We start from the raw sequence: 12,889 nt of genomic DNA, 5'->3' as shown, positions 1-12,889 counted from the left end.
CTCTGAGTGACGGCTGAGGTAAAGCGGAACTGCGCGCATGCGCAGTGAGGAGAACGCTGCGCGAGGCCGCCATTTCGCCTCATACGTCGTGGTGTAGGCCCCGTAGCGGAGGACCGGGCTCGGAGTCCATGGTATATATGACTATATTGATGATTGGCGTTAGTGTTAGACTCAGATATGTGACGGGGGAGGCCGACACCTGCAGGGGGACCGTGTGGTACCGAGCAGCGTCGCGTCCATAGGCTAGTTTCCTCGGTGTTTGTAGTTCCCTCTCTCCGTGAGGTGTGATGCTTCCGCTCACGGCTTTCATCTTCTGTTCTGCCCGATGGGAGTCTGGCTGTGTGAGAATCTTCTCTACTTTTTCTTCATCCGGCCCAGAAATGGAGATTTTTCAAAAACAAAGCTGTTACCCATGGCAACCAGTCTAGGGCCATGCGGCGCCATCATGGTTGATGGGGAAAAGTGCGTTTGAGGGCAGTGCTGCCATTTTTTTTATTTTTTAATTAATTTATTTTTTTGCTTCTGCACAACAATGACTTAGCCCGGCTCACATGAGCGTGTATGGCGCCGCGGCGTACCGCCACGTAGGGCAGTGATTTCTGGTTACACATGACCGTGTATCTCACGCACGCCGCCATGCGCACGCCTCCTGGTTTTATTTAGTTTTTTTTTTTTTGCTTTACCGCTGTGTCGCTTAGCGATGATGCGTGTCAACACCGCACATGCGCAATGTACTTGCATATGTGCAGCGCTAAAGAATAATAGGGCTCCATCGCGCACAATTCGCGGTAAACTAGAATATGCTGTTATTGTTTTTTTTTTATTCGTGCATTATACGCAATAAAAAAACACGCTAGTGTGAGTGGAACAGCGAAAGTCAATGTATGTGATATACCGCGTATTATACGCACGTACGGCGCCGTTCAAATACACGCCTGTGAGCCCGGCCTTTTTTGGAACATAATTCAACTTTCCTTTTTTTTTTCTCCCATCGCTGTAATGTAAGACCCACAACTTTAAAAAACAATTTTTTCTTGCATGGTGAGCTGTAGTTTCTATTTTGCATTTGACTTTTTTTATCACTTTTAGGCTCCTGCACACGGCCCGGTCGGATGCCGCTGTGAGAATGCTCGCCACAGGATCCGACCCGCGCCCCTGCAGTGACCAGCACGGCTCACCTGCTCCCGCGTCTCCTCCGCTCATCTTTGTGCCAGCTGCTGCCCAGCCGGCGCAGAGCGGAAGCTGTGTGTTACTAGTGACGTTTCTGTGCCACTATTTGTTTTCCGTGCGTGTTTTCACGTAGAATTCCTGTAGTGAAGTTCCACCCGGTGCCTGGCTTGTGACCACAGCGTTGCCTGTCCCGGAGTCTTCTCCTTTGCTGCGATGTGCGAGCCGATGCGCCATCACATATGCGCAGTACAGAGGACAGTGCGCCGTTGCTATGGCGATGACGCGGCTCCCACGACCGTTCTGCAATGATGATTGCAGAATGGCCGCTTCCATTGACGTCTTCCAAATGTATGGCGTTTTGTGGGAACCCAATCCCCTCCATGCTGTTCGTGTACATCAAGGGCCTTGAAGGGGTTAAACATAGGCCTAGCACTTTCTTTTAAGTACAGTGTCATTTTCCGATTTAAGATAAAAACACTTCACAACCGCAAGGAGATTACGTGTTGGCGAGCACCATATCGGGCCATGAATCACACCCTGATATCGCACTCGCCCGTTTGAAGTTAGCTTAAATAAGTTATCCAGGTCAGCAAAAAGTTGGGAAAACTGCTCAGTGTTGTGAAAAACATAAAAGAAGGCATACCTGGCGCATACGACCGCCCTCTGCGCCCTACCTCCTCCTGCAGCAGCAATCGCATCACCGATAAACGAGCTGCAACCACTGAAGCCAATCACAGACTCGCTTCGGCCGCTGACGAGCTGAAAGGTCTCATGTCCTCTTATATGAATGTCAGTGTTGCTGCAGCGGCCGGGGAGTGGTGAGGTGAAGATGTCCACTTCTATGTTTTTCCGCCATGCTGAGCAGCTTTGCATGTGGCCTGTCTTAAATCTGATGTGTCGTTTGTTTACTGTCTATTCGCATACTACGATTAAATTGAATTATTTGCTGTGATTTTTACAAAAATCATGTGAAAAATTGCAAAATAACTGCACAGTGGTCCCTTTATGAGTAAAATTTCTCATATCGGTGTATCAAAAAAAAAATCACAAAATGGGAAGATTCAGGATATTAAAATCATTCCGGAGGCACAGTCCAGCATTTCTTTTGGTTTTGTAATATTTCTGTGATTCATCCTTGTTTTTTTTCTGTTTGCAGGTAATAATACAAATATAATAACCAGCAAGCGGCTGCCAGAAATAACGTGCAGGTATGCGATTTTTTTGACATGTAACCTCTTATTGAAAAAGGATGAAAATGCAGCTCTAATAATTGTTTGTGTGATGTAGAAAGCTCCATTGTTGGCCGCATCTTGTATTGGGGACACGGGTTCCTGAGCGAGGGCGCCCTGATAACTGTACCTGTTTAAGTCATTCCCCTGTGTATCTATTACATGGCAAGGACGGATGTATCCACCTCATGCTTCCCAGTAAATGACTAAAAGTAGAAATGACAGTTAACCATTTTGGTAAGTTCCCACGAGACAGCTTCACCGCGGAAATCTCACGGTTTTGCCACAGCGAAAAACCACAAAATTTCCGTGGGATTAGCGCAGCTTCAAAACCTGTGGCACTTAGCCGTGGGTTTTGAGTCAGCTTCGCTGCATGCTTTTCCGTTGCCGCCCGCTCTCCCATAGAGAGGAGCGAGGCCGCAACAGGAAAAAAAAAAAAGAATTGACATGCTGCGTCCCGGGAATCCGCACTGCAGCACCGGCTTTGCTGCGACGGATTGTCTGCCGCGTGTGGACAAGATTTTTGACAAATCTCCACATGGCTGGCTAATCCCGGGATTAGCAGTCCACGGGCGGATTTGCCGGAGGGAAATGCATTCCTGTTCGATGGTCTTTTGATCTGTACTGCGGATGGCCCGACCGGCGCACACGTGCAGTACGGATTATGCCACCACACCGTCGCTTGAGGATGATTGCAGAAGGGCCTTAATTCGGTCGGGTTCCATTGACTTCAATGGAAGACGTCCAATGCGGAATCCGCACAGAATCGTAGCATGCTGCTATTTCTCCTCTGCTAGCGCAAAATCTCAAGATTGCTCATTTGCATTAAACAATGGCAATTTAAAAGGCTAATTTTTTTTAGATTTATTTTTAATAAGGCACCATTAGAAATGTACTTTTTTGTAGTCTAAGAGTTTTTGAGATAGAACATGTATAATCAGTCAAGTGATAGGTACACTTTAAACGGAATCTGTTACCATGAAAACAGGGCTGAACTACTACATTGTGAGGATAATTGAAGGGGTGCAGATCCCAATGTTGGAATTATCTCTAAACTATCACTCCCTTGGAGTAAAGGACCATTTACATGCAAAGATAATCTTTCAAAAGACTAAAAGATTTTGCGATCTATTTGCATGAAGTGTAAATGGCCATTAACACTTTATCATCTTCATTTGCATGTAAAATGGCCTACAGGAGCTGTTTGCAAAGCCCAGTGTGTGATTAATCACACGCCTAGCTGTGCACACAGCTGCATTGTCTTTTTCATGGCTGCCGCCAGGTCACAATGTTATCTGCCGTCTCCCGTGCAGTCTATTGAGAGACACTTTGGCTGAGTGTACACGGGCGGGACGGAATATCACGAGCGATTTTCCGCCGCGAGGGAGCACTAATGTCACCACGATTTTCTGTGGTGAACTTCTCTCTAATGATAGGTTCATCGCAGAGAATCGCAACATAATACGATTTTTAAATGCGAGCGGAAAATCGCTTGCGATTTTACACTTGTGTACATTGGGCTGCACTTTCCATAGTTATGGCTGCAGATCACTCTATGACAAATCGCCCGTGGACAGCCAGCCTTTATCTCTCACTAGCTGAACAATGGATTTTAAGTTCACTTTAAAATCATTGTTCACATGAAAACAGCTCGATGCTTGTTTACATGTAACGATTATCGCTCATTTTCAGTTGTTTGAACAAATTTTGACTGATCATTACGTGTAAAGGGGCCTTGAGCTGGCAACTGGTCTGTCCTCTGCGTTGTAATGTATCTTTTGGAGTCCTAATGTCTGATCAACACCACAGTGGGACTAGATCTAAGAACTGGGAATGATTTGTCCAGGCGTTCTCTAACCACTTGTGGTGTCTTTAGGCACTTCTGTTTCATGGGAACATAGCATCACAGTACTTTTCCAGATTGCCAGCATGGGGAGGTTGTAGTAAATTTGCACTTTTTGTTTTCTTGCAGTACTACTTGAAGCTTTTGTCCAGTCGGCCAGTCTAGATACACAATACATTAATCGTGTGCTAAACTTCAGAATAGTGAACTTGCCAATACGTTTCTTTTAGAAGTTCTCAGCTGTTTTCTTCCAATATGAAGCCATGCTCCCTGTTTCATAATATGGTTACATGCGGAGGAGCTCATGACTTCCATTAAAAGCCACTGCGCATGTGACTGTCCGGAACTCGTGAAGCACAGAGGAAACTAGCGCATCGGCTTTCATCAAAGGTTTTGGACAGCCGTCTGTTGCTGCACATTCCTCCATGTGCAGCTATGTTATAGAAAGACCATCGCACTAACGGGGGTCAAGGACATGGGAAATAGGGGGCGGGACTAAAGCAAATGTTTTAGTGAGTGCATTCTAAGTATGCCGGAGTTTAGCACACATTTGGACTTTGTGTAACTACAATAGCTAACCCATGTAAAGGGGTTGAAATACAATTACAAGTTCTCCCCCTGGCTGAGATCCCCGTTGATCTCGAGAATAGGACTCCCATGTTCTGCTGGTCAGTTCAAGGTTCGCTCCTCCCCCAGCATTTACATCTCTGAGTCAGCGCTCAATTCATTTCAATGGGGCTGACAGAAATACTCAAGCAGGTGCTGCTCAGCTATCTCCGCAGTCCCATTGAAAGTGAATGAAGCACTAGTGCGTTTTGGTCTCCTTCTGTAGTGGAATCCATAATGCTCATGCCAGATTTTTTGCTCAATAGAGCCCACTGAGTTCTACGAATGTGTCTGTCAAGTATTTTGGAATCTGCACTGTAGGCTCCCAACATGGCCCCAGACGGAGATCTCTAAAGAGAGACTTGGGTCCTGTTCACATCAAGTTATTAGTGTTTGATGTATACTACCCATAGAAGCCTGTGATGTGTCCCACTGTATAGGCATAGAGTGCCAAATGTTGCCCGTGGCGTCCTATTATGGTAAATGTATGATGGACTAGATTATTCCATACATTTTTATGGTATGCAGATGGAAGCCATAAGGGACAGTCTTTTTGGCCTTGATTGGATTAATTGAGTCCTAGACTATGTATATCAGGAGCTTTTTCCAGCGCATCTGCTAAGCGGAGACCAATTAATGTGGTCTGAACATGGTCTTACCTTTGTTCGGATGTGATTCCTGGTAGCGTTTATCTATTTCATACGGTTACCTAATATTGCTGCAGATTTTCAGCTTGCACGATATTATGCACTATCTTCATGTATACTTTGTAGATGTCACCCATTTGGATGTGGAAATCTGCCCACAACTATTTTATACTAATTTACAATGCAGATATCGAGCAAATTTTGCAGATTACTAGCGTCATGTAAAAATACCACAAAAGTTACTATTGACAGTTGGCCTCTTGCTGATAATCCTGTGATTGCTAAAGCATTTATTTAAATGTTTTATGTTAAAGGGGTTGTCTCGCGAAAGCAAGTGGGGTTATACACTTCTGTATGGCCATATTAATGCACTTTGTAATATACATCGTGCATTAAATATGAGCCATACAGAAGTTATTCACTTACCTTCCCTGCGCTGGCGTCCCCGTCTCCATGGCTCCATCTAACTTCAGCGTCTAATCGCCCGATTAGACGCGCTTGCGCAGAAGGGTCTTCTGCCTTCGGCTCGGTCTGGCACGAGTGGCGTTCTGGCTCCGCCCCCTTCTACGCGTCATTGCGTAGCCCCGCCCGTAACGTGTGCCGATTCCAGCCAATAAGGAGGCTGGAATCGGCACACGTGACGGGGCGGAGCTACGCGATGACGTGCAGAAGTGGCGGAGCCAGAACGCCCCTGCTGCCTGACAGACCCGAAGGCAAAAGACCCTTCTGCGTAAGCGCGTCTAATCGGGCGATTAGACGCTGAAGTTAGACGGAGCCATGGAGACGGGGATGCCAGCGCAGGGAAGGTAAGTGAATAACTTCTGTATGGCTCATATTTAATGCACAATGTGTATTATAAAGTGCATTAATATGGCCATACAGAAGTGCTGAACCCCACTTGCTTTCGCGAGACAACCCCTTTAATGATGTAAGCTCTGAGCTAAACTATTTCAAATACACTTATGACAAAGTCATTATGTCGCATACTTTTTTAATGCACAACACCTAGTTGCTCTGAAGGGGCATTTGGTTACTACTTGGATATTACTTGGAAAAGTCACATTCTAGTAAAAGTGAAGGGTATTATTGTACCTTGTCACCACTGAAAGTTAGGGGTGGTTGCAAGGTAGCAGCTGTCAAATCATTTAGTAACGCCCCCAGCTTCTGATTGGCTGCGGGACGTTACTAAATGCATAGAGACCAGGAGAACAGCTGCGAAGCAGGGTGCGCGCGGCCCAACCAGAGCCGCCGGAGGACAGCGGGCACTGGCGTTCAGCTACGGCAGCAATACTGAGTGGAGCCTAGGAGCGGCAGCAGAGACGCTGGAAGAAATACAGCGTGGAGGCTGGGAGCGGCAGGAGAGTCGCCAGAGGACACCTGCGACTGCACTAGTGGTGGGCAGTGTAATCCTCCCAAGTGCCATCCTGACACCCTAGGAGGAGGACCACGGCAAAACTAGGTGGGGCGGCTGAGGCAGACGCACAGCGGACAGCAACTGTGAGTGAGTGGGCAAGACGCAATTGACGGGCAAGACGCAGCTCACAGCAGCTGCAAAAAACTGCCCAGACGGAGCACTTACGGAGCGCAGGGACAGCTGCAGCGTTGGTAGTGATTTTTGGCAGCCCTGGAGGGTTGGGGTTAGGGGTTAGTTTACCAGTTAGACTTACATTTTTAGCTGTAAAAGCTTCTGCATTTACAGCAAATAATGTAAGCCTAACTTGAAAATGAACCCCTAACCCTCCAGGGCTGCCAAAAATCACTACCAACGCTGCAGCTAGGACCATCAAGGACCTTACTGCATTCACCGGATCGGGAGTTAGGGGTGTGACAGGGGCGTTCCTGCATCCAAGCCCTGTCAAACCTCTAACTTCCTGGTGGTGACAAGATACAATAATACCGACCCGAAGTGCATCACAAGATTTGGTCCTACTATGCCTGAGATTGCTTAGTAAAAGTCATGGTCAAGCATTAGCCTAAGGATGTGTTCTCATGAGGACTTGAAGTGGTTGTGCCACAAAACTGTTATCTGCTATCAAAAGGATAGGGGAAAACCACCTGATTGGCAAAATCCCAATTACTGGGATCCCCACCAATCGTGTAAACAGGGCTCCCAAAGGTCCCCAAATGTATGGAGCGGCGCTCAACCATGTGCACCGCTGCTACATTCATTTCAATGGGATTATCAGAAATGGCTGAGTTCAAACACTCTATCTTCAGCAGACCCATTGAAATGAAGGAAGCTGCTGTGCACATGCTTGACTGCTATTCAGGAGCCCCATTCTTATGGTCGTGGGGGTTCCAGCAGTTGGACCCTCATTAGTTAGTTATTTCCTATCCTATGGAGAGGGGATAACTTTGTTTTGTGGGACAGCCCCTTTAAAGGCATTGTTCCACTTCTAAGATGACCTATCCTCAGGATAAGTCATCAATAGCTGATTGGCAGGGGTGTGCTGTACTGGACCCCTGCTGATCATCTGGTCACCGGGACTGCTATAGTAATGTATGGAGTTGCTTTGTTGCTGAAAGCAAACAGCTCTGTATATTGTAATAGCCTGGCATGGTACTGTAGGCTGAGTCTCATTGAAGTAAATGGGATATTACATTAGAACACTGGCCCCAGCAATCAGCTGATTGGTTTACTGCTGATCAGCTATTGATGACTGAGGCCGGGCTCACACGAGTGGACCCAATTCCACATGTAGGAGGCCCTTAGGGAATTCAGTCTGTGAGCTCTGCGTACCTCACTTAACTGTATTGCGTATGATTGCTGAGGCTCGTAGGCGCTCATGCGCAGTACAGTTCTTTTTGTTTTTTTTAATATTTCCCGCACCGTCTCTTAGCGATGATGCGGGTACCCATAGCCTATACACAATGTTAATTGTGTATTGACATCAATGGAAGCCATCCATGCGGATTCCGTGGTAAAATAGAGAATGCACAATTCGTATCTGCGATTTGTTAAGGAAAGTTTTAAAATGCATGCCTTTAAATGCCTGCGCTCTACTGTGGATCATATGTGCAGATGCGATTTGCGGAATACGCAATTCAAATCTGGTCATGTGAGCCCGGCCTTATCCTGAGGATAGGTAATCTGACTTAGGCTGCCTGCGCACAGCGGGGTCGGATTCCGCATGCAAGATACTGCAGTGGAATCCGACACTGTGCCCGACCGGCGACCCCGCGTACCTGTCCGTAGTTTTCATAATCTGTGCTGACCACGCTACAGATTATGCTGCGCTGTCCCTAGGTGATGATGTGGATCTCCGCGATCTTTCTGCAATGATGATTGCGGAAGCGCCTCGGGGTGGACGACTTCCATTGACTTCAATGGAAGCTGTGCGCACGGAAGCCGCACAAAATTGCAGCATGCTGCGATTTCTCCTCCGCAAGCAGAAAATCACAATTCATTTCAGCTCGTGTAGAGGAAATCTCATTTTGCCATAGCATGTTATGGGTGGCATTTGCTGTGGAATCCACAATGCAAATCCGCCCGTGTGCAGGAGGTCTTAGAAGCGGAACAACCCCATTTAAAACCAGCGTTTACTATTGTTTACTTTTCATTTGTCAATCACTTTCAAGTAGCATACAAATCATCGCTGATTCGCTCACTTCTCGCTGCGTGTGAACGCTCCTTGCTCTGTGATTCATATAGAATGTGAAGCGAGAAGTGAGCAGTTCTTCAGCAGTGATCTGCCTTTCTAAGTGCTCTGCACGCGCGCTAACAACTAGCGGTGACGTCCGCTCTTGTACAGATCGTTTAGCTGACAGTCGTCCCATGTAAGGCCGCCTGCACATGAACAGCTTTGCATTGTGGAATCCGCGATCGGCGTTCGCATCGCAGATCCGCAGCAAATACTTCTGCATAGTATGCTATGGAAAATCAATTCTTCCTGCACACTCGCTGAAACGAATATCGGTTTCCTTGAGCAGAGGTAAAATCTCAGCATGCTCTTTTTTTTTTTTCTTGCAGTGCCTGCACGGACGGCTTCCGTTGAAGTCAATGAAAGCTGTCCGACCTGTGGCCCATTCGCAATTGACATTGCGGACAGGTCAACGATTCCGCATCATCGCCTAGCGACCGCGCGGGAAAAATAAACATCTAAAAAAGAATCTACTGCGCAAGGCTCACTGTGACCATCCATAGTACAAATGAAGGGAGTAAAAGGCAGGTGCATGCGGATGCCAGCTGGGCACAGGGTCTGATTCCGCTGCGGGCTCCTGCATGCGGAATTCGTCTTTGCCGTGTGCAGGCCGCCTAAGTGAAACATAATAGAATAATATCTGTGCTTCAAAGGTTTCTGTATGGCCCTGGCATTAGTAAGGCTTGTTTTACACTATATCCCTGTAATGTGCTTTTCTCTACCAGATGCTACTATGGGTATGTTGACACGATAGATTATTCAATGCGAAATCCGCAATGATTCTGCGGCACATCCCCATTCAGTTACTTTAAATGGGAATCTGGGCTGACTTTGGCCACTCGAAGATTTCATATCCGCTTGTGGGGAAAAAATGACATGTTACGTCCTAATGCCAATTTTGCATAATTAATTCTGCACAGGGATTTGCTCATTGGAAAGGGTAAAATTTTTGTGCGGGCCTGCAACCCTACATCTGCATAACTGCTATTTTTTTTTTGTTTTTTTTTTTCAAGGTGGAATCCACATAGAAAAATCTGTGTCTGTTTCCCATAATGTAAAATTAGCTTTTATCAGTAACACCTATCCATTTTCTAATTGCAAGAAAATTACAGACATTATACACTTCTTTCCCTATCCGCAGGTGTAATTGCTTTAAACCCGAAAATGTCGCTAGTCGTCCGGCTGCGGGGTCTTCCTGCTGTAGCAGATTCTTTTGACGTTCGACAGTTCTTTTGCGGATTGAATATTCCCAGAGGAGGTGTGTATATCACTGGGGGAAGATTCGGCGAAGCTTATATTGTGTTTGCAACCTACGAAGATGCCCGGTATGCCTTGAGCCTGTCAGGACATCTTCTTAAGGATTCCTGTATCCATCTGACATACAGCAATGAAGAGGAAATGAGACATGCTTTGGAGATATTCCAGATAGGACTTAGGCCATCAACAAGTGCTTCATATAGCCCACAGGTTAATTCAAGAGGTCCGTTAACATTCTCATATTTATACTTACATGGGATGCCAGTCAAAGCCACAAAAGTGGAAATACGAGAGTTTTTCAGGGGTCTCCTTGTGGAAGATGTCTTGTTTTTGAAATTCGTAAATGGAATTAGGAATGGAAATGCCATTGTTAAGTTTGGAAGAAGTACTGATGCTAGCGAAGGACTGAAACTCAACAATCGTCTCATTTGTGGTTCACCAACAACACTCAAGCTTTCTAATGAGCTTGAATGGATCAAAAATGATGGAGAAAAAGGTCCAAAGAGGCGACGGTCTCCTCCGCGTTTTCGTCTCAATACAAGACGACGGAGCAGATCCAGATCACCAGTAAAGAGAAGAAGTAGACGTGGATCACCTTATGTGCGTGAATATTTTGTGCATCTTATTAATTTGAGCTATAGAGCTGAGAAAAGAGATATCAAGAAGTTCTTTTTTGATCTTGACATGAAAGACTCTCAGATTACCTTCCTAGTTGACAAAGAGGGCAAAAGGACCAGAGAAGGTTTCGCCATGTTCACTACAGAAAAGGACTATAAAAGAGCACTCGGCTTGAACAAGGAAAGTTTCAAGGGCCACACTGTAAATATATTACCCATTCCCAAAAAGGCCATGTTGGAGTTAATCGATCGTATGAAAGTCAGAGTCTGTAAAGATAGCACAAACAAGAAAAAATCTCCAAGTCGATCCTCAAAAGAACGAAAGTACTTATATCTGCGAAATTTTGCATTTGATATTACTAAAGCCGATGTCCAGAAATTCTTTACTGGGTCGTCTGTGAAAGAAGATGACGTTTTTCTTTTACAAGACAATAAAGGGGTCGGGCTCGGAGAAGCATTGGTAACATTTGCAGATGAAAAAGTGGCATCCAAAGCAGAAACAGAAAATAAACAAACCTATCTAGGACTTAAAATCCTCCTGAGCCGCATTACGGAGCAGCAAATGAAGGCATTGCAGGAAGCTAATCAAGCAAATGCGTTCATAGTTACTGAAGCAGAGGAGATGCCTGATTTTACTTCGGATGCAATACCTGATCTCCTTACCAGTGAGAACGCACCAGCGGAGCAAACCAACGGAGAGAAAACAGCGCTGGACTCCAAAGAGGCAGGGAAACAGTCCAATTCGGAAAGTGTGCCGCTATCGAGCAAACAACCCAAAGACCCATCAGGATCGGATTTTGTACAGGCAGCCACTTTGACCGAGGAGAATCCTATGGAGGAAGGTCTGGAGGATGCAATTGGTGGCGAAGAGGAACCGACTGAAGAGGCAAAAAACAGTGCAGTCACTTTACTGTTTATTAGAAACTTGCCTGCTTCTGTCACCGTTGCCGAAATTTTAGACTTATTTCATGACTACAAAGTGAGCTCTGTGAATCTTAAAAATATTGAAAAGGGCGTAGCCACTGTGCGCATGCAAAATTATGCAGAAGCAGAATCTGCCATAACGACCCTTAACAAGAAAGAAGTGGGCCTTAAGCAGGTGTTCCTCAGTTTGTTTTGAGTTCTGGTGACGTTTCCTTGGTAAGTGTTTGCCTTTAGTAATTCCCTACCTTTTAACAATGAGCTTGTTTTTTCGAATTGTTACAATGTCCTTCATATTGGCCAATGTTGTGTTATGTGACAAATCGATTAATTTGAACAAAGTGAAATGTTTAATAGAAAAAAAAGTCACAAGGATTTTATTTCCCCCCAATTTATTGTAGATTAGACTTTAACATTACATTAATAAAGCAGCAAAATATCAATTCTGAAAATCACTTTTCCGCTGTAATTTCAGTACAACTTTGTAACTTCGGAATTAAAATTGCATCCATGATCTCTTGTGAAGAGCACAGTGTCGGATAAATCGGTCCTTTTTTTTTTTTCTTTCCATATTTGTGTTTTGGGTACTAGTTTGGAACACCTAGGCCGTGAACATCACCCCACAAACGTTATGTAGTAATAGATTATTAGTCAGTATGAAAAGGCAACGTATGAACAGCGTATTACCGCAAATCAATCAAATGCATTGGATTACGCACTTCCGCTCACATTAGCGAGTTGGAATTGTGTAATCTGCCCGCAGAAAGTAGAACGCGGCATGTTCTATTTTACTGCAGAATATGCGACATAAGGCCCACAGTGCTCTATAGTCAATATACCCACAGCCCATACACAATTACATTGTGTATGGTTTGCGGGTACCCGTGTCATTGTTAATGGCGCAGGAAATACGGGAAAAAAGTGTACTGCGCATGACCATCTGTGAGAGTATGTGGTC

At 45.5% G+C, this 12,889-nt stretch overlaps 1 protein-coding gene across 1 annotated transcript; it reads left to right on the top strand.

Annotated features, from left to right (window-relative positions):
• The first annotated feature begins 55 nt into the window (after positions 1–55).
• Positions 56–12,383, top strand: LOC136578381 (RNA-binding protein 12B-like). Its single transcript, XM_066578407.1, has 3 exons — positions 56–131; positions 2,327–2,378; positions 10,278–12,383. The coding sequence occupies exon 3, from the start codon at positions 10,301–10,303 to the stop codon at positions 12,128–12,130; it is 1,830 nt and encodes a 609-aa protein (XP_066434504.1). The 5' UTR covers positions 56–131; positions 2,327–2,378; positions 10,278–10,300; the 3' UTR covers positions 12,131–12,383.
• Positions 12,384–12,889: the final 506 nt, after the last annotated feature.

Source organism: Eleutherodactylus coqui, chromosome 9 (assembly GCF_035609145.1).
Source record: "Eleutherodactylus coqui strain aEleCoq1 chromosome 9, aEleCoq1.hap1, whole genome shotgun sequence".
In the NCBI taxonomy this organism is placed as follows: domain Eukaryota; kingdom Metazoa; phylum Chordata; class Amphibia; order Anura; family Eleutherodactylidae; genus Eleutherodactylus; species Eleutherodactylus coqui.
This window is presented reverse-complemented; position numbering and strand designations above follow the sequence as displayed.